Source organism: Cyrtonyx montezumae, unplaced genomic scaffold (assembly GCF_038088225.1).
Source record: "Cyrtonyx montezumae isolate F1298 unplaced genomic scaffold, pur_monq_1.0 scaffold_4, whole genome shotgun sequence".
Taxonomy (NCBI): Eukaryota; Metazoa; Chordata; class Aves; order Galliformes; family Odontophoridae; genus Cyrtonyx; species Cyrtonyx montezumae.
Window position 1 is genome coordinate 12,656,583 of NW_027072045.1, and position 26,665 is coordinate 12,683,247.

The following is a 26,665-nucleotide window of genomic DNA, read 5'->3' on the forward strand; positions in this document are numbered from 1 at the left end:
TAACCCCTTGGACCTCGTGTTTGTCCTTCCCCCACCGGTGCCGTCCCCAGAGCAACGTGCCAGCCGCTGCAAAGCCCACGTCCACATAAGCAAGGACGAAGCTCCCCTCTGGGAGCAGAAGGATGAGGGCAGATGCCGAGGTGATGTGTCTTGCACCCACACCCTGTTCTTCCCCAGGACAGGAATGCACAGCCATGCACGCAGCACTGATGCTTGGAGGCATGATTTGCATAGGCATTGTCTGCCAAAGTCCAAGTGATTAAAAACCTGGTTCTCGAGTTTCCTTCTTCCTTTTCAGTGCTACTTCAGCTAAATGGCCACATCGGTGAACGCCACAAGTCCCTTTGCACTGCCCCGGGTCACTTGCAGCAGGGCAGGCAGGATTTCCTCCACCTCAGCACGTTGGCTTCAGCTCTTTCCCTGCTATTCTCATCAAGTGTTGTGCTGCTCTGTGTGGTGCTCCTCGTTTGGCCAACAAGCAAGCAGGCCGTGGTTGCCTGAAGACACAGCATCTTGGAGCAGGGCAGCAGCTTCCAGCTACACCCAGTGATACCCCCCAGTGCCTTGCACCAGCCAACAGAGTGCTCACTGGGGTGCAGCTCTCTGCTGCTGGTTAGAAATTACCTTAATTCCCAGCCCAGGCCTGCTCCTGCTTTCAGTCCACTTGTCATCTCCTAACCTTTGCCTTTCACCCCAGCTCACACTCTGAACTCCTGTTTTTCACTGGCTATAAATGCATAGGAAGGTGAGTGGACCCTTTTCCAGCGCTAAGTATGAAAGAGCCAGCCCTGTTTTTATCTTCTTTGCCAGAAAAGGACCAAACTGGATTAGCAGCCCTTTCCCCACGTGCGCTTCAGCCCAAATCCAACTCCATTAGATGTGCCAGCTAAAGTCAGGTGAGTTGTTTCAGAAAAGGCCAAAGCCCCTGTGCAGACATGCGTAGCTCAAACTGGAAATACAGCACCAACCCCTTCCGCACTGGGAGCACAAAGCCTGAGTTTCTGAGGTTAGCTGGGACATCAAGATTCCCCCACCCTACTGCCTTAGGTGCCCTCGCCCAAAGGCAGCTGTGCAGCAGCCCACAGCGTGACCAGCTTTCATGCTGCAAGCACTGCTGGATGAAGGAGCTTTCCTCCCACCTGGCAGCTAGAAGGGCAGCTTGGCATACCCACATGCTCTGCAGTGCTCTGCGTGCCAGGGCCTCCTGCTCCTCCTCACCACGCAGCCCTGCACTCTCCTTCTGCTTTACAGCAAGAGGCCCATTCATCAGCCAATTAATTACCAGCACCTAATGGGCGCTGCCAGGCATCCCGCAGGCTATTTTTGCAGCCCACCGTGACATGAGACAAATGACCAGAGGCTCAGCTCGACACCTGATGACTTGCAGCTATTTCGATTGTGCTCTAATCTCATTGCCCAGGTTTAGCTGCGCTGCCTGAAGTCACTCGGTGCACCAGCTCCCTCTCCTCAGCAGGACACTGCTCGCACCGAAGAAATCACTGTGCATTTTGCTGGACCCGGTGCAGAAGGTACAAGGAAAACCTGCAAGATGCTGATCCGATACGGAACTCAGCTGAGTGAGGTTAAATTCACAACCCACAGAAGGGCAGCACCACCCCCTCATGCCCCAGGCACCCCCAGACCCGCTGCAGAAGGCCCTTCTCCCCGTGGGGCTGATGGATGAGCCAGGGAACTGCTTCCCGAGGAGAAAGTGAAACCACTGCTACAAAATGCTTTAAGGATGATTGCAGGCATCACACCCCGGAGAAGCACGGCTGTGTGTGCAGCTCAGCGGCAGCTCTGGGAGGTGCAGGCATTAACTGCTGTCCATCCGCACCCCTGGCAGCTGTGCTGCCGTCACCCAGCCAAGGAAGCACACGTAGAACACAGTGCTCTCATCCATATAAGGTGCTGAGCTGTGTATTAACACAGGTTAAGATAAATTACCCCAACAGATTTTCCAACCCATGGTCGTTTCCCTACATAATTCCAGACTGCTCACATCCAAGCCCATTCACTTTGCTCTTACTTCACACACTAAAAATGAAATGCAGGTGTAATACAAACTCATCTTTCTTCTTTCCTACCTTTGTGTACAATTTCTCTCCCCTCCACACCAACAAAAACTGAGGACAAGGAAGGAAATGTGCCCAAAGGAAAGCAATGCCTTGCTCTAGCTTTCTGGCTCAACCTGCAGTGACTCCAGCAAGGTGAAAACTGTTGCACCAAGGAACTGCTATTCCTATTGCATTGGTAGTCAGTCATCATTGCAGACCATGGCTGTACATACGCATACACACACGGAAGCATTTCAAACTCACTTTGCAGGGCAATAAAAGGGCTGTGTTCCTATGGTGATGAACCTAAAGTCAATTAATTGCCTTTGCTGACCAGAAGGTGAAGCATCTGTTTCGTTTTGTAAGGGATCCCTTCACAGCAGCAAATTAAAATGAGCACAAATGCAGATTTCTGATACACTACTTAATCTCTAACGTTAATAGAATGTTTAAAGAGACAGCACTGTCCCATGAAGGCTTTCACGTGCATCTTTTCTCCATCAGCATTAAAACCCTAATGAAGAACTTGTAGTGTACAGAAGGGAGAACAAGATTCTCCCCTCTTTTGGTTGTCCAGCAATAACTGGTTCCAAACGAGTCGCTACTCCCTCTCAGCCCAGCCTGGGAGAAAATCTCTACGTTTCTCCTCAATCCACCACTTGATGCGAGTGCAAATCAGTTTGAATTGCTGGCTCCAAACCCACAGTGGTGCACGCAATTAATTACAGGTCATTAATTCAGGGTCGTGCTCTCTTCCAGCACACCCAGTGCAAAGGAATTCTCCAGCAGGGCAGGTTAAAACACACACGATAACGAGCTTTCCCCCACACCATGTCAGTGACACCCACGTCCCTTCAGCTGGGAGGAGGTGCGAGGCAGTGACTTACTTTGCACAGCGGGGAGCAGCAGTAGCCAGGCACATCCAGGGCGTTGGGCTCCTTCCGCGCGGCCATAGCGAGAGCACCTCTTGCCATGTCACATGGTCATCACAGGGGGCTGTCAACAAGAAATAAGGCAGAACTGTGGGTTTTCCTATCCCCCTCCAGCCTCAGGGTGCCTGTAGATATCACACACAGGCTTGTGCACGCCTTGCAGTCAGGGTTTCTGATCCAACCCCAACCGATGGCTGGGGTAGGGCAGGTAAAAAGCCATGGTTTGCACTGCTCCAAGAACCAGGGGACGTGGGGGCACGTGAGCAATGGGCAGGCAGAAAGTGTGACTCAGAATCACAGTGGAAATGGGGAACGTGTGGGCAAAGTGTTGGCCTTTGTGTGGGCCCAAGCTAGGCAGAACTGTGGAATTCCTGCTGCGTGTGGAGAAGGAGGGCTTAAACAAATATTGCCTGTCTTCACAACATAGCTACAACAGACAGGTGACAGGAAACCCTGGTGGATTTCTTGTTTTAGTATAAAACAAGAAGCACAATTTAATTTGGTTTTGTAAACAGAGAGATTCCTGTTTGAAAAGGAGATAAAACACAGAGAAGGCTTTCTTTGAAAGACACAGCTTATCTGAGATCCATGCCAGGGGCTTTGAGAGGGAAATTTTTGCTTAGAAAGCAGAAGCCTTTCCTTGTACAGGAGGTGCTCCAGGCTCCTCATCGTCTTTGTAGATCTCCATTAGACTCTCTCCAGCAGTTCCCTGTCTTTCTTGAACTGGGGAGCCCAGAACTGGACACAGTGCTCCAGCTGTAGCCTCCCCAGGGCAGAGCAGAAATGGAGGAGAACCTGTGGGATGTAGGCTCCCAGCCAACATTTCTGGCCCCACATCAGGCTGGACAGGGCTCTGAGCTCCTGATGTAGCTGTAGGCATCCCTGCTCATTGCAGAGGAGGTGGACCAGATGACCTTTAAGGATCCCTTCCAACTCAAAAGATTCTGCTGCAGCCCTCAGCACTTGCCACAGCAATTCATAACCCTCTCCAGCTTCTCACCCTTTCTTCCCTGCAGAGGATATAATTCCTGGCAAAGCAAAGCTACCCCCACAGAATAGTTTTGTGATGTCTTAGACCACTACAACCCATCCCTGCTAACTCTTTGGACAGCTGCCATGAACTCACTGATTTCTTATGGGACGTAAGCATCAGTCAGCCCGTGGTCTCACTCAGGGCACCCCTGTCTTCCACGAGGGTTACAGTCAGCCCAGCTCTGACATTTAACAACAATACAGACAAGCTCATCAATGACTACTTTTATCAATAGCCAAGTTTTGGCCAGGGAATGGCAACAATGCAGCCTGCAGCTACCAGTCAGAATTCAAAACCCAGAAAATCCCCTCAGTGTTTCTATTGCCTGCCCCCAGTATAAGATAGCACCAATTCAGTGCTCCAGCACCAATCTGTATGGCAGGGATGCACGTCACATGCCAGTCAGGAGGTTTCAGGCTTATCAGTATCAGCCTGGTCAGTCCCCTCCTTCCCCCTGCACAGTGGTGGCATTGCATGTGGCTCAACAGACGCTTTCTGGGTGCTGGGACGAGCACCCGTCTCACAGTGCTCTCTCGGCACCCCAAGTACCCATACGGGATTTTTGCCTCTCTGAAGCACGGCACATTCAGAACAACAGGGCTCAATTCAGACTCCTTAAACTTTGATCAGAGCAGGGACAATAAATCTGATTGCTTTTCAACTGCAAAATAGAAACTTTCATAAAAAGAACACTGAATTTTTCACATACCCTTGTCTTTATCAGGAGAGCAATCTGGCCAGTAAGACACACCCACCAGCGCAAACAGGATCCCAAATATATTTAAAGAGCAAAGAGCCTCTCTGCAGTCGGGTGACAATGGTGCTTCATTCGGATCCGCTTTCCAAATACTTACACAGCGTCCCCTTCCAATCACAACATGCCACTTTGAAATGCCAGTATCACTTAGCTCCTGAGTCTATCAGAGCATGAAAACATAAACCCAGAGATATAAAAATAACCCAGACACCTACTTTAGCACCCAGTCGAGTTGGCAGGTGTTATCTTGATGGCTCCATGGCAAAAGCATCCTCAGAAGTGCCATAGCCTGACCTTTGCGCAGCAGGCGTCATGAAGCCGACCTCCAGAAACCAGTGTCTTCCCAAAAGGTGCCGATATTAACTATAGGCCTTTGTTTCTTTGCACTCAAGGTTTCTCCCTGTCAGCTTTCTGGCATTTGCCAGCGTGCTGCACGCTTTATTGGGCAGATATTGAGCTGCAAATTCCTTCATACTTCTCTATCCGCAGCATTCTGCAGCTAAAGCGCTAACCGGGCAGCAGATGAAAATGCCACTTACTGCTTATTCCTGCTGCAGTCCGTTGAATTAAAACCTCTTTGTTTGCAAGCTGTAAACAAATTCTTCTTAATCTTTCAATAAAAAATGTCAATTATGCTCTCTAACAATGAAACCTCACTGCAATGAAAGAGGGCATTGCTATTGCTCTAATCGTGATAACATATCAGCTGCTTTTAGAGTCAATTCCTTTTTGTGCAAAATGTAATGACCGTGCGGTTATTCAAATTTCAGACCAGCAAACCCACAGAGCTGCTCTGCAAACGCACCCTTGAAAGCAACAGGAAAGTCTCTCAGGAAAGGTTCTGAGCTCAGAGTGCAAAACACCTTTACAATGCATTCAGCACAGCCGGACTCGGGCCCTCATTAAACACAGCTACTTCAGCAGAGAGCCAAAAAAGCAAGCCAGGTCTTCAGTACACTACTGCAGGCACTTCTCAGGCCTGTGGCCTTCGTTTGGCTTCACTGGGGGCCGTGTTTATCCGCAGCTTCCTCGCCTCTCTCCAGTTTCGGTGCATTTCCTGCAGAATTGCTGGCCACAGCAGATGTGCCCTTCAGGCATTTCAACTTTTTTTTTTTTTTTTTTTTCATGCCACTATTTATCCCAATTGTTTCCAGAATCAGCCGCAGCTCCCAAATCAGCATCTGTAACTTTCCGCTGTGAAGCGTTCAGGACACGCCTGCTGGGAAAGCTTCCTCCTCCTTCACCTGCTCAGCCCCTCACGTCGTCCATTTTCTCCTCCTGCGTACAGCACGGTTGTCCTTTGCAGCTCCCAGGAGGGGTCACAGCCAGCAGCGAGGAGGCCGATCCTCTCCAGAGGCCTCACGGGAGTTTTCCTCATCCCACAGCTAAACAGATGGCCCAGCATCATCACCATATGGTTGCCCTATAGGAAAGGGGACTTCCCAGGGCCTATCCAGGTGCGCAACCTTTGGCAAGCCAAAGTTCCACCTAGCTAGCACAAAAACAGTGCATCGAATCAACAGCACCAGCGTTCTGAGAGCTGAGCCCTGGTATTCTGCACACGCCCAAGGCAGGGAGCAGCCTCACACCTCAAAGTCCAAAGGAGATGGGTTCTGGTACAGTGCTGAAACGCTCCAGCTGGACTTCAGTGACACCTCAAGGCAGAGGAGATCACTTCCAGGGGATTGTTGGGCATGGTGGTGATGGCTCAATGGTTGGAATTAATGATGCTAGTGGTCTCTTTCAACCTTAATGATTCTGTGATTAAAAGCAAGTGTGAGTGTACCTAGCTGGACAGCATTCACCGAGCCTGCCTCTCTTCCTCTCCGTGCACCACAACGCTGACATTGTACCTGAGACCCCCAGACATGAGCCAGCTCATTTCAACAAACTCAGAGAAACAAGTTACAGCAAGACTTCCATTCCAGTATTATCTACATTTCACTCCTTCGCGCTAATCTGCTAATCCTAATCCTATATAATACTGACTTCCCAACAATGGAGATTATGCTAATCAGGATTTACACATGATCCTATATTTACTTTTGCACTGACAAAAGGCACGTGTCGCCAGCGAGCTGCCACTGCGTTCTCTCTGGATCAAGCATCAGCGCTGTCCAAATCTATAGCCACTGAAATGCTTCTCTAGCCAGCAAACCAAGGGGCATCGCTCCACTGCAGGTGAAAGGGTAACCACAGTAACCCACTGGGAGTTTCTAAGAAGGCCCAAACCTTTATTCCTTCCCTCAGGAATGCTTCTGTCAAGCTCACACCTGTGGTTCAAAGGTCTTCCATTTTGCCAAAATCCAACACATCACTCAGAGCTGAAAAATGAGGATCATGTCTTCAAGAAGCAACAGAACAGAAAGCGGCAAATTCTACAAGTATCAAACATATGGACTGGAACCAAATCCCACAAAACCCACAGAAGTGAAGTATCACGAGGAGACCCAAAAGAAACAGCAGAAAAGCACACCTAAAATGTGAAACCAGAAGAATCTCATTTTATTTTACATCAGTTACCAACTTTATGCAACCAGCTGTACTACGTGCTTTTTCAGAACAGCTTTTGTAGTTAACGGGAGGCCTCCACCTTTACTTTATAACAGGGCTCCTGACCGAGTCACTGCATAAAACGTGGAGAAAGATGTAGGCTCGGTGGCTTAAAATCTACAGAAGACACTTTGCAAGGTCGCATCACTCCTTGAGCTTCCACACATCAACACACTCAGAGACACAAATGCTGCATCCTCCCAGCCCAGACGCCATCTCCCTGCCCAGCAGACATGCTAACAGATCCATGTGGCAGCTGCCTGGCTTTGCAGCAACTTGCAGGAAAGGCAGGAGCATGCGTGCCCTGGGCCTTAGGGACCACAACACAAGCTGTAAGTCACCAGGCACTCTGCAAGCGGTGTTTCAAGTTCATGTGATCAGATTCCACCCCACCCACAGATTCAACAGAAAGCCAAACAAACAAGCCCTGTAGATTTTAAAATACACATATAGTTTTTTAATTGTGTGGGCCTAATCTAACTGCAGCTGAGGTATAAACTGTGGGAATATTTAATTTCCAACAAAGAAAAAAAGGTGAAAAAGAAAATCCAAAGCAATATAGAATTCTTTTCTAAATTTCTAAAGCAAGGATCTGTGCAAGTGGTTTACCTTGTATTGTTACTGATTTGCATTCCAGTTGTGCAGAGCAGGCTTTAGAACAGAAGTGCAATAGATCCCTGCATCATACTCACGTGGCCATCCTGGGGCAAGTCCATGTCACCTCCCTCCAGCTATAGAGGGACATATTTCACCCACGGACGCGCTTTTGCAGATTAGCACAATCCACTCCCCCAAAAGGACCCAGAAGTACACAACCAATACAAGATCTCAGAGTACCCGGGGAGAAACAGCCAACGCAGAAGAGCTATTTCTAGGCTCCACACAGCTCCAAGCCAGGATGGCTTTTTGCTGTACCTAGCCCCACTGAATTTAGTCTGTTCATCATTAGGAAAACAGCCAGCTCCAAATAACTTTGCCCCCATCACATGGCAAGCTTCGGTTTCTGTGACTCTGAGGATTCTGCAATATAAACTAGAAGTAAAATAGTAAGCTGCTTGACAGAAGGAGGAAAACAGTAAGTGTGAGTTCACAGCTTGTGTCTTCTCAGTTGCTCTGTACAGGGAGCTCCTGTATGGTGAGCAACTCCTTCCGAAGATAAAATTATTTATAATAATAAATTACTATTTATTATTATCAAATAAAATTTCCAGCTCCTGTTTTCTGCCCATCCTGTGGTCTCAGCACAGTCCAAGAGCTGGTGATATGTTTCCACTAAAAACAACTACAAAACAGAGAAGGTCGGTATCTTCACTTCTTGGATTTGCCACTGTTAAATTTAACCTATCGGCCTTATTATTGCAGATTATTATATAAATTCAGCTGCCTGTGATCCTGCACAATAGTTACTTTTGACCCATCTAAGGCTTAAAGCACAGTTCTTGGCCCCACTTCCTGCTGCTAGCCTGAGGAGGAGCAAACACTCAAGAAGATCGGATCCCAGGAGATCCTGCGATAATTAAGAACAGAATAGTACTCCAGATGTGCTGTTTCTCTGCACCATGTTATTGTTTCAGTTTACTCTGAGATGTATACACAGGGGGAGGGAAGGACATTTGGTGACACAAGAGCATGGGTTATTTTCCTAGTGTTTGGAGGCCTTTGGGCATGCTACTGATAAATAAAATGGAGCTCCATCAGTGTAGAGGTAAATTTGGCTCCAATTAGGCCCTGCCTGCAAGTCACTTCTGTATTACCTGCAGTGCTGCTGTGTACTGTTATATGTAGATTTAAAGAAAGATCTGACTTGCCTGCATGTTCTTCCCACAACTCAGAAGGTGCACTAGACAGACAAGCAAAGGCTCAAAGCACCCCAGATTTATTTACAACAGATTGCAGGCAGAACAGCAAGCAACAATGAAAACCAAGGATGAAGTCCCATCTACAGAACAGAAGCTCTCTCCACCTGCAAACAGGCAAGCAGGTCACAGGGAAAACAAATACTCTCATACTTCAGGGAAGTACTACATTGCAATACACTCGTAACCAATGTAGCTGGGTGCAGGGGGAAGCATCACTGACCAAAGCCAGTTCATTTTATTTACTTGCAGATTTATTGTAAAACATGGGATGCACTGAACAAACACGTCCACTAGATATGTGCAACACTAGATCTCAACATTCCTTAAGACAGGCCAAGTCAAAACTAAAAACCACACCAAACCTAAGAAGCTTGAGATAGATTTCCTTGTGCTATGGTAGCTTGATTAAACCACTGTAAAAATACACCGTTGGGTTTTTGGTTGGTTGGATTGGTTGTTTTTTTTTTGTCTGACTCCCCCATACACATTATAGATGCACTTCAGGGAATACATTGCAGTGTTTTGAGACATAATGGTGGGGAGCAGAAACACCTGATCCAAGTGGTGTCCGAAGGACAGAAATCCACAGTCCTGGCTGCTAAGTGGCCAGCTGCTCCATGAAAAACAGGTACCTGTGTACTGGTGTCTGGCAAAGCTATCTTCAATCCCCGCTCAACAGATCTCTAGTGCACACGCCTGGCAGTGTTGAATCGACTTCTCAGTTTTACTTCTGTCCAATATTGTGCAATCTTTTTGCTACTGCAGTAATGAGAGCAGCTCCCTTCCCACTCCCATCTTCAGAGAGCATGAAAGTCACATCACACTGGGGTGCCAGTTCCTTCACCGTTTCCTGCAGGACCCTAGAAAAACTGAAAGAAAAGGGAGAGAAGAATATTCTAGGAGTGTTTTTCTGATCTGAGACCATTGCATTTATCTACTGGTGAGGAACCATAACCTCAACCAACACCTTCCACTGGTTCTCCAGAGCATTTCTTTCCATTTGTTTTTCCTCCTATTCAAGAGCCAAGTTTCTATACTCTATCAGACTTAAATTTCTATATTTCTACTTTAATTTTGTTCAGCAACTTGCCAGACAGGTCTCTTGCCTTCAGAGACTGTGGAGGAAGCACTTCTCATGCAATGGGTTGGGCTGGAAGGAACCTTAAAGCCCACCCAGTTCCAACCCCTGCTATGGATGGTACTTGGCACCTCCAGGGATGGGGCACCCCAGCTCTGGGCAGCAGTGCCAGCACCTCACTGCCCTCTGAGTGAGGAATTTCTTCTCAATGTCTAACCTCAATCTCAGGTCTTTTAGTTTAAAGCCAGTTCCTCTTGACATATTGTCATCTAGCTGTGGAAGAGGTTGCTATCTCTCTTCAGTACTGGAAGACCTCAACAAGGTCTCCCTGGAGCTGTATCTTTTCCAGTCTGAACAAGCCTAGCTCCCTTAGTCTTTCTTCACAGCTTAGGTTCTCCAGCTCTCTGGTCACCTTCGTGGCCCAGACGCAGTACTCCATGTTGCCTCTTCTCGCAACTCAAGAGCTAATTCATCTATTTCAAAGCCTTGCTCACATGAGACTGTCCCAGCTCTAAAAACCTCAACATGGTTTTCCTTCTTGAATATCTAGATATTGTAGAAATCTCCTGAAACATCAAATAATAAATACTAGAAAAGTTTCCTTAGTACCCCACAGAGCAAGAGCCTTCAACTGGTATCTGGACTTTTCTTTCCAGTTTTCAAACCTTCACTCAGGCAAAGGAAATGTCAGGGTGCAGGGAAACATGTGATATCTTTATCCCCTCTCATTTTTTACTGCCTCAGAAGGATAGTAGAGCTCGGTGTGTGTTCACAGTGGAAATGAGCAAACAGCACAGGGATGGAAGTCAAGGTACTCACTGTGGATGAAGCTTGTACAAAGTCCCATCTACTCCAACAGTAATTTGCAAGTTCTCCACACCTCGATCTTCTCTCTTCTTCTCTACAATAGCCGCCAGCCCTGCCCCGCAGAGCTGGGCAGCTCTCCTGGAAACAGCCCCACACACCTCCTTCACAATGATGCTGTCTTCACATGTGCTGTCGAGGCCAAGCTGCTGCAGAATCCGTCGGACTTGGAGGAGGGCGAGCCGGTCGCTGTGTAAAGGGAAACACAGGCAGTGTCACAGTGTTATGTAAGTTCTGGCAGGTACAAAACTTTAAAAGCCTTTCAGATGAGATTCTGTCATTATTCATAGGAAATGGGACCACTGCTTCCAGTTCTCACATCCTGTAATTGTTTGAAAGCAGATGCCAGTCCAGATCCCAGATTGGATCCTGTGCCATTCTTTGTTACGTTAGACTGTATTTCCAGTCATTCACCTAGCTACACGAGGAAGCTGTGTCAGATCAGTCACTTGACCGTGTTGTTTTTTGATCTAAATGCTGAGATAACACCTTCAAAGTTTTTCCAGTAGTGGAAAGGGTTTCAAACAGTCCTGAGGACCATTGCAGTCAGGCACAGATAAGCAGGTAAGCACATGTTCGTGGGGTATTTATATATCACTGACTTTTACTTAATTATTTGCAAGTATTCTTTAAGTTCTACAAAGAAAGATTCCAAGTGCAGTTGTGTTCGATGGCTAAGGCACTGAGGACAACATAGCTGCGTGGAAATTAAATGATTCATCATTTGAGTTAGGGCTGAGGGTTTGGAGGCATAGAAGGGAACTATAATCGATTTCTTGAAGGGAAGGGCTCCACACTTTCACAGAAGATTATTTTCTACAGGTCCTAGAAGACCTTGAGGAATCCAAACAAGTAAATTAATTAACATTACCTCTCAATCTGAGATAGGAATTTTGTTTCGAATATGCCTCTTTTCCTGAGTGATTCTGAAATCTGTCCTCTGAACAGCAGTCCTTGCTTGGTCAAGTCAATCAAAATTTGCCTCACTATTTCTCCTAGATACATCCCACTGGTCATTTTTTCATACCTGGTAGAATATCAAAGAAGAAAAGTGCTTTTAAAGAGGCTGCAGATTATTTAGCAGGAGTGGTATGTACACATCTGATCAGCATGATAAGCTCAGAAAAGCAATAAAATATTCAAACCAATAGCCATTTTTCAACCACCAAATGAAACAGTGTTAAAATTTCCTTTCAAATAATTCTCATTATACTTAATTCATAAAGCAGTCAGCATCTCAAAGACTCAATCTGGTTCATAGCGTCAGAATCGTCACATTTACCTCTGTTTCCCTGCATTTAGTGAGCCTTCATCTACTTCTTTATCATATTTTGTTCTGATGTTGTCAATGCAGCCATTGTCACCAAATCCCCCCCATTCCGTGTTAATGCACATTTTTCCCTCATTCCCTTCCACTATTTCTATGTTCTTCATGTCCTCCATGTAGCACACATTGCTGCCTGTTCCTAGGAGGAAAGAAACACCGAGGGTTCAGTCAGAAGAAGCACCTTAAACCGAGAAAGATGATTTAAAGCTCTCTTCTCCCGATCCTGTATTTCAAAGATCTCCCCAGGTCTTAGATATTGTTTTACCAATTCTAAACAAGAGTGTGAAGCCAAGCAGCTGCTCGCAGTGGTGGCTTCAACATCACCGTACCTGCAATAAGGCCGATCTCACAGTTTGGATCTTCATATCCACAAGTCATCATTGTCCCAACAGTGTCGTTCACCACTGCTACAATGTCCAAGTCAAACTCCTAGAACACAAGTCACAATCACTAATGGAGCCCTGCAGGAAGAGGCACATGCATTAAATCATATTGGGAAGCTCAGAAAAGAATAGCTCACATTTCTTCTCCTGATGGCCTCCCTCAGCATATCAACAACATCTTCCCCTTCACAATCAGTCGCCTTAAAACCTTTTGTCCATCCCACGAGCGTTCCCTGAAACACAAGAGGGAGAAAACCACAAAGTGAAGATGGAGAGACAACCTCTTTTCTTTGACCTGCTCTGTCTGTCCAAAAACAGGAAAAAACAGAGAAACAAGAGAGAACTGGCGGTAAAAAATTGCTCTTTAAAACAAACAAAAAATCTCCATTTCAGCTCGCCATTACAGCCGTGGAGATTTTTTCTTCGTGATTTGACAAGACCTAAATCCTGTGCTGTTGGTTTGGAAAGCATATTGAGTGGTCTTCCAACAAACAGATAACTGTGAGCTGGCAACTGAGGCAGGTTAGACTAGTCTCAAGATTTAGAGACTATTATGAAAACCACCAGGACATACAAACATTCAGTAAAATAGAAGTCTCTCACTTCCCAGTGTATGCTAAATATTTGACTGGAAGTAGGCAGAAAAACCTCTTTTCTTCCCTTTAGAAGATGAACTAAGGTAATTGAGAATGATTTCTTCCTGAATTAGATTTCTTTTTATTGCAATTACTATTCTTACATCAGATCTGTAAAGACAAAGGTATGAGATCTGTCATAAAGCCACATGTGTCAGACTGACAAATCAAAGTCAGAGATTCAATCCTTCCAAGCTCCAAACAAGCAAATTCAGTTCTGCTCACTAAAAACCTTGTGAAGTCCTACCTGGAGGAAAACATTTAGAAGAAGAGTCTTAGCTAGCAATTCCCAAACCAACAGGCCATCCCCCCCAAAATGACAACTACTGACCCATTCTTTCTTGCAATTCTTACCTTGTCGATGCTGGCTTGCCTGCATGGGAAGGAGAAGGTGAAACCCAGAGGTAAGCGGGCGCCTGTAATCCCCATATACTCCAGGAAGTCTGCTATGCACTGGACTATATGGTCAAAGAGCTGGAAGGGCAGAAAAAGCGTGTACATCTCACGTTCATTCTCTGCATTGGGTCTCATCTGGATCAATTAACTGTTCATTAGAAGTTACCTCTTCTCCTGTCCCTTGCATGATCTCCAAAGGAATGGCAAATATTTTGTTATACATTCGTACTGATCTCCTTCTTCCACTTTTAATTTTGACTAGCAGAACCCTAAAATTTGTCCCACCAAGATCAAGGGCGAGGTATTTTCCATTCTCTGTAAGAGAATAGAGATATTTCATTTTGTTGCTTCTTGTAGTGTGTTTTCTAGTTAGAATGCCATGCTCTGCCAGACATCTGCAAGAAACTTCAGCTGGGCCAATGACAGCACACTGCTCCCTACGGCATTTTCCCATCTGTATGTTAGGCTGGGGACTAAAGGACCAGCCAGGTAATGCTGCAGGAAACATTGGTGTGCCAACAGAAATTGTGGCATCTGCCAAACAAGCAGCTTTCCTGCATCATCTCCAGGTGACCAGGAAATAACGTTACCTGTTCCATCTGGTGTCCCACAGACATACGTGGGCAGCATCTTCACTGTGGCCCTGTTTTGCGTCTCTTTCTTTAGCCCATATTCCAGCTCCGTCCTCATTTTGTTCTTTACATCTCTGAGGGTCTCCAAGGATAGCAGGAAAGGTGCAAGAACAGCATCGATTTGCTTGCGCTGAGCGGCCAGCCTGTATGCCACCGCTGTCACCATGGCAGCCCCCTTTGAGCTGCCACTCTGAGAGAGGAGGAACCGAACATCACAATTTGGGACCAGCCTTCTCACCACCTTGTGCAGGCGTTTGGGGTATCTACAGGAATAAAGAACATTTCACACATGGTTTACTTTTATATGCTTTTAATGCGTGTACGCATTCAACACCGCAAGCACTGAAGCACGGCCAGAGGAGCACAGTCAGAAATTGGGAGATAGGTACAATGCTTCTCATTTCTGGCTGTTCCTGAGCCAGAGGACCCCCTATATTCCACCACATCTCATCCCAACCCTGCAGCAAAACAAGCAGTTCTCCAAAAGCCGCACATACATCCAGGTGGAGGCTCTGCAACACCAACACGCATCCAGCGATTATCAAACCCTCTTTAGTTACTTACTGGGGGTGGGTTTTATAGAGCCCTCCATCGATCCCAACGGTGGTTCGCAGCCGCAACAGCTTCTTATTCTCTCTCAGTCGGGTCAGTATGGCTGCTAGAGCGGCAGCGCAGAGATTGGCTGAGCGGAAGGACACGATGGTGCAGACGTGCTGAACGGCGATGCAGTCGTCTTCAGAGGGAAACAGGTTCAGCTCTGTGAGGATCTCTTTTGTGTTGCTCAGACCTTCCTTATATCTACCCCCAAAACAAAGGAAAGGATCACCTAATGCAGAGATATTGAGGCAGCACTTAAATCAGTATCTGCATGCTGGCTCAAACAAATGAGAGAAGACCAAGGCACAACCTATAAGGGCAGTGTCATAATTGGTTCCACCGACCAGTAGTGTCTTTTCCACACTATTCCCAGAAGTATCTGGGAGAGAGACCAGAATTTTAAGAGGCTATTCCCTGGAGCTCAGTTTTCTGCAAGACATACAGATAGGCTGGCCAAGTACAGAACAGGATAAAATATTTAGTTCATAGAAGTGCACTGTAGCTTCACTCAGTATAAGGGAAAATATTCCTATTCTCCAGTGTAGACCAAGATTCAGCTTCCCATGCAGCCTTCCATTAGGTGACCTAGAGCATGACTTACCTGTCCACAGCCCCAGTATTTAAACAGAAGCTGAAAACTGCAAAATTGTCCCCACATACTCATCTTTCCAAATAAGCGATTTAAAGAACCTGTGTTCTGTGACAGTTAACAACACATTTGCTGCTGTGATATTTTGTTAAAACTTGATACTCCATCACTTCTACTTACAGAAGGATCTGTTTTTCTCCTAGGCAAAAGTAAAATCAAGTTGAACAGCTCACAATCGACTCCCAGCTCTCCCTGATTATAACGAAAAGCCAACTATCATTGCTGTGCTCATGAAAATTTAACAGCCCCTCTGTTAAAGGGCATATCGCAGGATCTTACTTTTCCATTGCAGACACGTGTTTCATTTCAATCTTGCCCTTGGTAAGCAGAGCTGCTGACACTTTGCCATTGAAGAGCAGACCTTCCTTTGTCATTTTAAGAAGAATGAGCCTTACAAGTTCCCCCAAATACAGGCTACTGATCATCTTCTCAAACCTGGAATGGGGAGCAAGAAGGATTACAGGGCGTCCACCAGCTCACAAGAGCCATAGCAACTTCAACTGTTCTTATGCAGGTTGATCACAATTAAGCATCTACAAAGGGGTTCGGGAGCTAAGCTGTGGATGTGGTGCCTTCCTGAGGTGCCGGGACCCAACTCCAGTTCCTCAAGATAAATAAGTAATTAAAAAGACTATTCAAAAACCAGAGCAACAACTTATTTTTAATGACATGTAAGTGACTGCAGCAGCAACCCTTTGGCCTGGGAGGCAGGGAGTTGTCCCCACCTTGCCAAGCACCCACCCTTCCCTGAAGAGAAAGGTCTGAATAGGACAGGACCTAGGCCAAGTTTGTTTGGGCTCACTCAGCTGGGAATGTGGATGAAAAAGAAAAGCACTCAGAGAACTCAGATGGCCAAAGCAAATCACCCAGGGGTTCACTTACAATTGTTTTCCGGGATTGAGAGATCCCAGATCGAGCTCCCGATCAAACTCCGTGCGGAGGTCATCCAAAGCACCATCATCCCCAAAGGCACCCCACTCGGTGTTAATGCACATTCTCCCTTCGTCACCTTCCACCAAATCGATGTGCCTCATTTCCTCCATGTAGCAAGCGTTGGTGCCAGTCCCTGTACGTGTTAGAGCCAGAGTGGTTAAATTAGCCATTTGCCTCAGGCTTCCTTTTTGTTTGTTTTAAGCCCACGTGTTTGCAAATAAGTCAATATATTGTCTTTGAAAGAAAATATCAACACATAACCCAGTGGTAAAGATGCTAACATCAAGCCACTCGTGCTTGTTAAGTGAAAGTGAAAGTATAAGAAGTTCATCTTTTCCCCTATCTCAAACGTACTTCCATGTGCCTTTAAAAATTTAGTCACCACAGTGTGTGAAGTGGAAAGATGGGAAGCCTCACTGATCCTAACTACCAGACATGAGAGGAATTCAGCTTTCTTTGAACAGACAGGCAGTAATTTTCTACACAGTCAGCAGAAAAGTTTAGTATGCCGGTCACAACTGAACCCAGACAAAATGGGGACTGTGGTATTTGATGGCAATGTGATCAGCATAAACACAGCACCCATGCTTGAAAATTAACTGTTGTTTTTTTCCCCTTCCTTCCTGCTCCTTCTGGTACTGGGACACTCTCTCCTGCTTGAGATTTGTTAGGATTAATCAGATGAGGAAAATGAGGATGCTCAGAGAACAGAAAATGTTACCAATTATGAGTCCAACTTCACAGCGCGGGTCATCGTATCCACAAGTCATCATGGTTCCTACAGTGTCATTGACCATCGCCAAAACATCAACGTCTATGTCCTAACAGCATGAAGATGAGCAATTAACAGAAAGAAGCTTACAAAGCCCTTGTATTTGACTAGCAATTTGAAGGCCTGGCTCAGGAAAACTCTTCCATTTAAAGAAACACTATTTCCTTTTATAACATTATCCCCACAACACTGTAAAGCAGAAAACATCTCAAAATCAAGCGATGGGCCAGACAGGATCTTCAGTGGCATGACTTATCTTTACATGATTCATCCTTCTTCACCAGAAGAGCAATACCTTTGTTTAGAACCTTGTGATATAGCTACTCCAGTGTGGCTGTCCATACAGGCTGCATTCTGGTAGCTAGCTCAGGCTCGGATAATGTCCCTCCCCATGAGCAGACCCCAGCAAAGCGACAGATTGACAAACTGACCCCAGGCAAAACTGGCAGAAAACAGATATATAAATGCACCTATTCAGCGCAAGGCTATGCAGCAACATCATGCACAGGCAAAAAGCCTTTCCAACAGAGCTCCTTTTCACACTGAGGTAACTTGATTAAGCATGATCAAAGTTATTATTGATTCTTGTAACATGGATGCCAACATAAGCAGGGGGCTAGACTTCACCCAGGGAGACTCAGAACCTTTGTTCCTACCAATTAGACCAGGAGTGATGCAGAGAAAGAAGTGAACCAAAATGAAGTCTGGATTTTTACCATGTGAGAAAACAAAAGAGTTTCCTCTCTACTACAAAGATGACAGGATATGATTTTTCTTAGATTATGTTACCAATAGCATGGAGTATGGAAAACAAGACTTCCCAAAATATTAAGCATCATGCTACTTAAAGGAATATGCTAGTTTAAAGGCAGATTTAATCAAGTTTAACTGCTGACTTATTTAACTACCATCAATCACTCCATTCCACAGATTGAAGAGGACAAGCCCTCACAGGGTTAGGAGTGACAGCTTGAGATGGTAGACGTTAGCTTCCTTCTCCCTGCCCACATCCTGCAGCCCAGGCTACGAAACACAGTGAGTGTCCCCATCTCACCAAGCAGTTCACAGCACACTCCCTCTAGCTCAGGTAGTGGGGTCATACTGGTCCCACTCTCACTCCCAGCCCAGTTTACCTGTGCATAGTTGCCATCACTGCTAGAATGACCAGGGTGGGGGGGAGTTGAAGCTGCATGTCTCATGACTTCAGCCCTGAGAAAAGTTCCCCTCTGAGAGAGACAGGGAGGCAGAGAGTGGCCCTCTGAGGCCAGATCTACTCGATGTACCACCATGCTGGATGCTTGTTACTGGCTGTCCTTAGAGAACTACTCCCTAAACAAGCCACACACCAAGAGCAGATTAGCTGCCCAGATACAGGTACAGAACTTGCCTTGTGCTTCTGGAGGGCCCTGCGCAGAGAGCTGGCTACATCAGTGCCCTGCACTCCTCGGGCCTTGAAGTGTTTCGTCCAGGAAAGGAGGACTCCCTGCAAAGTAACACTTTAGTGACCCAAAAGCTCTAGCCTTGGCACGCAAACCTGTGGGAAGCCTACTGTCTCTCTCTGCACATAAATATTCGGGCAAAAGTAAGTCGTATCAAAACATCTCACCCTCAGCTAGGTGCATGTCAGCACCTGCTCAACTAAATAAGTACAGAAATGAACTCCCCAGTCCTTTAAATGCACCTCCCTGTGCTTTGTTTAAAGCATGCATGGCTTTATTGATATTCATAACACGCTAACGACATATAGCACAAAACATTTGCAGGACTGGGACCAAAGCACAGATCCCTAGAAAGAAAAGAAAAATAATAATAAGAGGCTACAGAATATATTTGTAACCAGCTCTTTCATGTGGCCATTCAAGCAGGTCTGCTACAAATCTTTCCTAATTACTAACAATTGTAAAAAGTACTGAATGAGAAAGGATAAAAAAAGAAGGACAGACCCAAAAATATGTGATTTTTAAGTCCAGCAGACTTCATACAAGTATATGGTTACTATGGAATAAGATACTGGTTAAGCTAAATAATAACGATTCTGTTGCCTGGAGATAAGGAACAAGTCCTTGAATGGTAGTCAACTGTAATTAAATGGCAGTGCTCATCTATGTCTTCTTTAGAGTGCTATGGATAGGCAATCCCTCAAAAATACTACGAAGTAACATTCCCATGTGTAGCTTCTATGACTCTGCAATAAGCCAGGCTTGCCACTATTATCTTTTTTGCATCTTACCTCTTCCAGTTTGGTCTGTTTGCATGGAAAAGAAAACGTAAAGCCAAGAGGTAACTTCTTATGCTTCAGGTTTCTGGACTCCATGAAGTCTGACAGACAGTCAGCAACATAACTGAAGAGCTGCAGGAGAAAGGAGAGGACAGTGTCAGGCTTTGACCAGCAGACACTTCCCCAAGCATGGCATCACCACCAGAGACCCTGCATGGCCTACCTCAGCTCCACTGCCCTGTATGACCTCCTTTGGTGTAGGGTAAAACTTGCTCTGCAGTTGGCTGCTCTGTTTCCCATCATTAAACACCTTCACCTCCAGGGCACGAAACTGGGAGCCACCCAGGTCAACAGCGAGGAAATCACCTTTCTCTGCAACACAAGTGGGCAGCCATCAGTGGGGATGGCTGGCAAGCATGGCTCAGAGCAGCAAGCATCCCCCAGAGGGCAGCTCAGAGCTCCTGCCTCACCATGAGCACAGGATCTCACCTCCTCGGCCCGGGATCACCACCAGGAGGGCTGCAATCCCACAGTGCCCTAATTAACATGTTCTTTTTTATTTAGCAGTCTGGTTTTGCCCATTCTGCTCCTTTCACAGCAGCATGTTTTCAAGCTGGAGAGAGATGAGCTTGGCAGAAAGAGAGACTCAAGGACAGTTTGTACTCAATGCTACAATAAAGCACTTATCTACCCATCCCACGTGAAAAGGCCCTTCCTCAATGGAAAATACACTGGTGTGTTATAGCCCTGCATGATCTTTGTTCCACGGTCCAAGCTCCTGACTAAATTTTATCAAACATGACCCTGAAAGGGAAGGAAGCAGGAAATTCCACCTGTAATACCACGGCTACATATGACTGAAGTGACGAGGCACACTGGGTTACTCAGTAAACCATGACATTAGTCAGACCATGAATCCCTAAATCATTAAAAATGATGCTCCACACAGGTCATTCCAGGTAGCAACACTGTGGGCAGTGAAAAATCTGAAAGTTCACTGCGATTGCAAATGGCATAATCCAGCCAAGTTGGAGGTGCTTGAACCTGCTGGAAGTTTTGTTTGGAAGCAGAATAACCAATAAAGAATTCAGCAAGAGAACAAAAATAGAAAAATCAATATCAAGTTTTAAATGGGTGTATCAATAAGACATAGCCCAACATGACTCCAAAGTATGCCCTTGGTACAGAGGAAAGGCTACGCAGGGCCAGGAGATCACTGTCCAACGTTGACCTTGAGGAACACAAAGTTTCACAACAATGCTGACACGACATGAAATTTCCCAAGTCTCCTGACCTTAGAGGCTCCCTGCAACTTCTGGATAGGATCAGTGTCATATGAGACCATAGCACCTGAGGGTCACAGAGGTAACAAGGGCTAAGCTAACATTTATTTTAATGTGGTGAAGGATGCAGTCAGAGGAAGGGTGCTCAACTCCAGTCAGACACTTTCTGAGGAATCATATATACTCTTGTCTAGACATCCCTAATTTCAAGGGACTTCCTTGAAATTTTGAAATTTAAAAACTTGGACTATCACCAAATGTTCCCTTTATGCCATAAAAGCTATCTTTTCTCATTTAACTGTGAGCAAATTAACTTCAGACGGAATAAATTCCTTTGGAAATGAGGTACAGAGCAGCATTTCTTACATTTTTCTACATAAATAGCTGTTATATGCTGTGTCCTAACCTAAGGCTCACAAAAATTTGGTTATGCTTGGAGAAACAAACAACCAAATTAGGCCGCTTAGGACAGAAAATGATCTGTCAGCTTGCACTGCTGGGTACCAGCTGAGCCAGGAGCCTCAGAGCTGCCTTAGGTGTGCACATGTCTCCAAGCAGGACTGGCTTTTAGATTCTGTAGCTGAGCAGCTCCCAGGACCAGCAATGCTTGCAATCCCCACACGTGCAGCACGCTGCACTGCAGGCTCTGGGCTGTAGAGGCTGCCCTTGCCATGTCCAGCCACAGCTCCTGCAGTGAGGCCTGCAGTAGGCACTGCCACATTTGCAGACTAAAGAGGCTGTCTTTAAGATCTAACTAAACCCTCCTTTCCAACAAGCAGCACTTGGCCAAAATGCACCTGGCATGGGGAAAAACCCCGAGAGCCTTCTCCTGTCTCCTCAGCAGGCATCTGCTTGCTGAGCATGAGGTGGGCAGTAAACTAGGACAGCAGCTGCCCTGTGCTCTTGCTGAGTACAGGCAGCAACCCATCTGTTCCCTAAACCAGCACTGCTGCGGTGGAGCAGGGGAACTCACCCGAGCCATCAGGAAGTGAGCGCACAAATGATGGCAGCATTTTGACCGTCGCCGTGGGGTTGGTGTCTCTCCCCAGGCCCTTCACCATCTCGGCCTGGAAGCGAGCCATCACGTCCAGCAAGACATCGTCAGAGAGACGCATGTGGTACAGGTACCTGTCAACCTGGAGGCAGGGAAGGTGTTACCTGGAGGGCACACAGGCTGCATGCTCAGCAACTGGCTGTCAGGGAGGCTGCTTTCATGAGCCTTACTGACAGAAAGTAAGCCATGTTTTCTGATGGACCAATAACTTCTGCCCCACATATGCCCACAAGACTTTCCCTATGTCTCCACAGGCTGTTCTTACCCCCATCTTTTCCTTCTGTTCACGTAATGGATTAGAACTGCAAAGCTGGTGAGGATCTGACCCCTCTGAGCCAGGTCCAGAAAATGCCATCAGTGCCCAAGCGTGTCAGCTGCAGTCTGAAAACATCTATTCAGCTACTGCTACACTCCATAGACAATTAACTTTGCTGGCATGCCAGGCCGGGGCTCAAAGCTTGTTTCTCACCCCAGCTCTGTTCTCTGTGATGTTAGGATTACGTCTAGAAAACAATTCTGGGTGCAATAAATATGCTTCCTTAATAGTGTGTTATTTGCAATATATGATCAAAATAAAGGCCAGTTGAATTAGAGGGCATTAGAGGACCTAAGAAGAGGCACTGTTTAAACAAAGAAGGCAGGTTGTAGATAAACTGGCCTATTCTGTAACTGACTGGCCACCCATGTTAATGAGGCACAAACCAATTAGTTGGTTACACATTCACAGTCCAGTTTTAAATAGATGGTCAGCAGTGACCCATTGGAGAGTGTCAGCCCCCTGGAAATAATGCAGGTGCTTACCTAACAGCAAACACACATAGGAGAGAGACAAACTACAAGATGCCAAGAAGCAGCAATTGCCTTAAGACACAGCCATGCCTTGAAAAGAACATTACTTAGATATCTCTCTGTAGCTCCAGTTTGGGCAACCACTCGAATACCTCTAGGGCTTTTCTGAGCCCCTACCACTGTGTAAGAACCATCATCCTAGCCCAGACACCAGCACTGCTTTCTTGGGCATACTGAAAGAAGAAAACAATGACTGGAGACACGCAGCACCCGTGCACTCTCACACTTGCCCGTATAACCTCCTGAGATAATTTCTCAAGGAAATAAAACTGAAGAGCAATAAAAATGCCCATGTTTGTATTTGCAGACGTCACACACACACCCTCTGCACCCCGTGGTAATTGTGTTCTCTGCCCTGTTTACCTACAGCCATAGAAGGAGACAGTCTCTCCTAGGAGATAGATAAGGCACAGCCTGCCTGCTCTCTAGCATGATTTATAACTGGAGCAAGGGCACACTACCGTATCAGTGGCTCACAAATGCAGAAATGGACAGGCTGTGCAACACCAAACTTTGCTGCAACACCTCCCTCACAGCACAAGTACAGTCCTTGTTTTCAAGTGTCTTACCTCAACACAGAAACAGCACTGTTTTCATGGCGGAGAGGCTCTCCTTGACACCAGAAGGCAAACAAGCCTGAGGGCACATGGGGAGAGAGGCCTTCTATTTTCTAACTAGAAAGAAATCAGCTCCACTCCATACTGCCTACACTAGGCTTTCTTCCTAAGAGATCTCCACAGAGCAATATATTTTCTTGCCTTCAGGCTGCATCTAGCAGAAAGGTCTTATTTTTCTAATGATTTCAGAGAATGTCTCTGCCCCTCCTCTCCGCTGTTCCCACTTCAGGGAAACCCTCCCTGAGCCACATGCTGGGTGTTTCTTGTAAGAGCCCGTTCTATTGAAGCAGTGGTCTACAAGGTCTCTCTTTTTCTTTGTAAAAAACTGAAAAAATAGGAAGAAAAAGCATTCTCCAAATGAAAGCCCTCAGATCTGGTTTTCAGGGGCACAAGGGCCCCTTTCCAATCACCTGGGAACAAGAGGGCTGTGTCCATCAGAGACAGCTGGCTGCAGACACCAGCAGCTCCATTGGCACACTGCTCTTCAAGGCAGAATTACTGAAGAAGCAGCCTCCTAAGAGCCTCCATGTGTGAGCACAGGTACAGTGAGGACACCCCAGTGCTCTCGCCCTGCCATGGAGTCAGCACTGCTCCTTGGGACCTTGGAGCTCTCACACTGCCATGCGCCTGCAGAATTCCCCTCCTCCAGCTGGCTGTAAAACAAGAGGACAGGGCTGTGGCAATAGCCACAAAGTACTTAATGTAGATGCCAGGAAAACTAGGGACCTCTGGGGACATGTCTAGAAACCAGAGTGCTTCTAGCTCAAGCTTACAGGTTGCACATGGTCTTATGACGGAGACATAACAACCCACTACAGCCCAGCCACGAAAGCAAACTGGAAAAGCATCCACTAGCAGCTCACTCCCAGTACTGACAGCTTCTGATCTGGTCCACTTTCAGCATTTTCACCTTTAATTCCACCAACACTAGTTGGAACCGTGTGTGGAAACACAGAAGACCTGTCCCAAAGCCCCCAGGATATCTTCGTATCCTTTCTACCACGTGAGTGAATCAGATTCCTACTCAGACTAAAAAATCCCATCCCTCACACTACTCACACAGCAACTTAACAAGAGGTCCCTCCTTGCCCTCTGGACTACACCGCATTATGCCAGGTAAAGTTTAAACACCATTTCTACTTACTGAAGATCATTTGCTCCATTGCTGGAAAGCAATTTATAATTGTGCAGGGAAAAGCACCAACCAGACTTATTTTCACAGCCATCAGATGTATCCAAATGTTTTCTATGTCATTTGCCTCTACAGCCATAGCAGAAAAAGCCACTACCTAGTCTGCATCACACACCGCAGACCCCACAGAGCTTGACTAGCACAGTTCTGAAAACAGGAATCTCAGTTACTGCTCTAACATAACTTACCTTTTTGATTTGATCCTCTTTTAGCTTTGCAAAATGGAAAGCTAGCAAGTGGACGGCGAACATTTTCTCGAGGCAGATGGATGTGTCAGTAGTGACAGCTGCGGTTGAGTAACTCCAAAGCGACACGTCTATAATCACAAAGCTGGAGCTAGAGAAACTTCAGGCATTTCCCCCCAGGGTGAGACAGTGGAGTTCCTGGGAAATTGAGTCCAGAAATAAATCCATCCAGCGTGATCGGTTCAATGATTAAACTTGTGTCTCTTTGTATCTCCCCCAACATCACCCCAAAGTCCCTCCCTCTCCGCTACGCACTCCATTGTGCCCAAGCAGGCACCTGGAGAGCTGCCAAGCTGAAGGGGAGAAAAATCGATTTTGTTACAGCCACACTTGGGAATGGTTACCACTTTGCCATGTAGTTGCTACGCACCCAGCCTGCCCTGCTTACACTGCTTCCTTCCCCTCGGGGCTGACACCAGCACACTGCGAAGTGCTGCAGGGAATCTGGAAAGCTGAGAGAGGATGTTAGGTTTCCTGCCTCTGCATGGCACTCCCACTCGCACTCTTCTGCATGAATTAATTCCTCTCTGGTCCCACACAGCGCACCCTTATCTCCAGCCCTTTTCGAGTAAGCTCCAGTCACGTTAAGGAGGGAAGGCACACAGACCCCCACCCCCAGCTGAAGCACAGATTACACTCCCTTCAGCCCTCCTCCGGAGGCAAAGCTTCAGGCCAATGCAAACCTACAGTGTTGCAAAACTTGGGGAGAGAACAGACTTACCTGGCAGCCAGCAGAGCACACATCAGACTGCGGCACTCCGTACAACAAACGCCTTTAACAGGCAGCACCCGGAGCTTGAGGCGAGAACTGCTTCCTTACGCCAGCAGAGCTGAATCTGACACAGCCTTTAACTATTACTCTTCACGTTCATCCTTAATACATAAGTGCTTCCAGGACTTCATCACCATATCGGATGATATGCACTAAGGAAAGATCCCAAAGAGATGCTGACAAAGGGAAAGGGGAAAGAAAAGCATTCTCATGGAGCAATGGGAGGCTTACTCCAAACTACCCCTACAGACTGTGAGTTTCCATCAGCAGGAACAGAGTACACTTAATTGGATAACCTACTGCCAAAATTCTGCAGGAAAAGGTTATAATTCAAAATCATGTTGATAAATCAGAACAACAGCCTCGGGAAAGGGGGATAAGTGGGAGCTGGAAAGGTGGAAGGAAACACAGAAAGGTACCACTTCACCTGCTGTAGTGAGCCTGCTTTAGCAGGGTCTGGTCTCAGTGATCTCTAGAGGTCTCTTCCAATCTCTACAACTCTGTGATTCTGTAGTGAGTGAAGTAAAAAATGGTCTACATAGATCCACAGTAGGGCAGAAGTAGCAGAAAAAGATCTTAGGCCGTGCCGTGTCATCGCCTAAAATGGTGCCAACAATCTCACACTACTGTAAATATATACGAGCATGTATGAATGTAGATGCATACATACGACTGAGCTGAGCTGTATGAACACAGGAATACTATCCACAGACACACAATCCTTCAGCTCTGGTCTGAGGAAGAGGGCTCTACCCAGTTCTGGCATGCTTCAAGAACACACAGATCAGGAGATAAGCTCTGCTGAACATCAGAGCAGCCAAGGCTACGTTTGTTCAGTCTCTGATCACAAGAAAAGACTTAAAGAGCAGAGGGAAGGCAGAGAACAGTCCCGCAGAGACAAATTACACAAAAGCTCTGCTAGGAAAGGTTGAGGCCTTCTTTATTCCTTTTGCCTGACTTGCATCAGGGATTAGCTCC

At 46.5% G+C, this 26,665-nt stretch overlaps 1 protein-coding gene across 1 annotated transcript; it reads right to left on the minus strand.

Annotated features, from left to right (window-relative positions):
* Positions 1-9,207: 9,207 nt before the first annotated feature.
* LOC136054869 (hexokinase HKDC1) lies at positions 9,208-25,301 on the minus strand. The gene is made up of 18 exons (XM_065746345.1): positions 24,859-25,301; positions 21,932-22,094; positions 19,899-20,047; positions 19,688-19,807; positions 18,845-18,940; positions 17,407-17,506; positions 16,635-16,818; positions 16,032-16,187; positions 15,071-15,304; positions 14,465-14,769; positions 14,041-14,189; positions 13,833-13,952; positions 12,981-13,076; positions 12,790-12,889; positions 12,416-12,599; positions 12,005-12,160; positions 11,089-11,322; positions 9,208-10,060 (listed from the first exon to the last, which is right to left on the minus strand). The coding sequence occupies exons 1-18, from the start codon at positions 24,919-24,921 to the stop codon at positions 9,916-9,918; spliced, it is 2,754 nt and encodes a 917-aa protein (XP_065602417.1). The 5' UTR covers positions 24,922-25,301; the 3' UTR covers positions 9,208-9,915.
* Between the last annotated feature and the right edge of the window lie 1,364 nt (positions 25,302-26,665).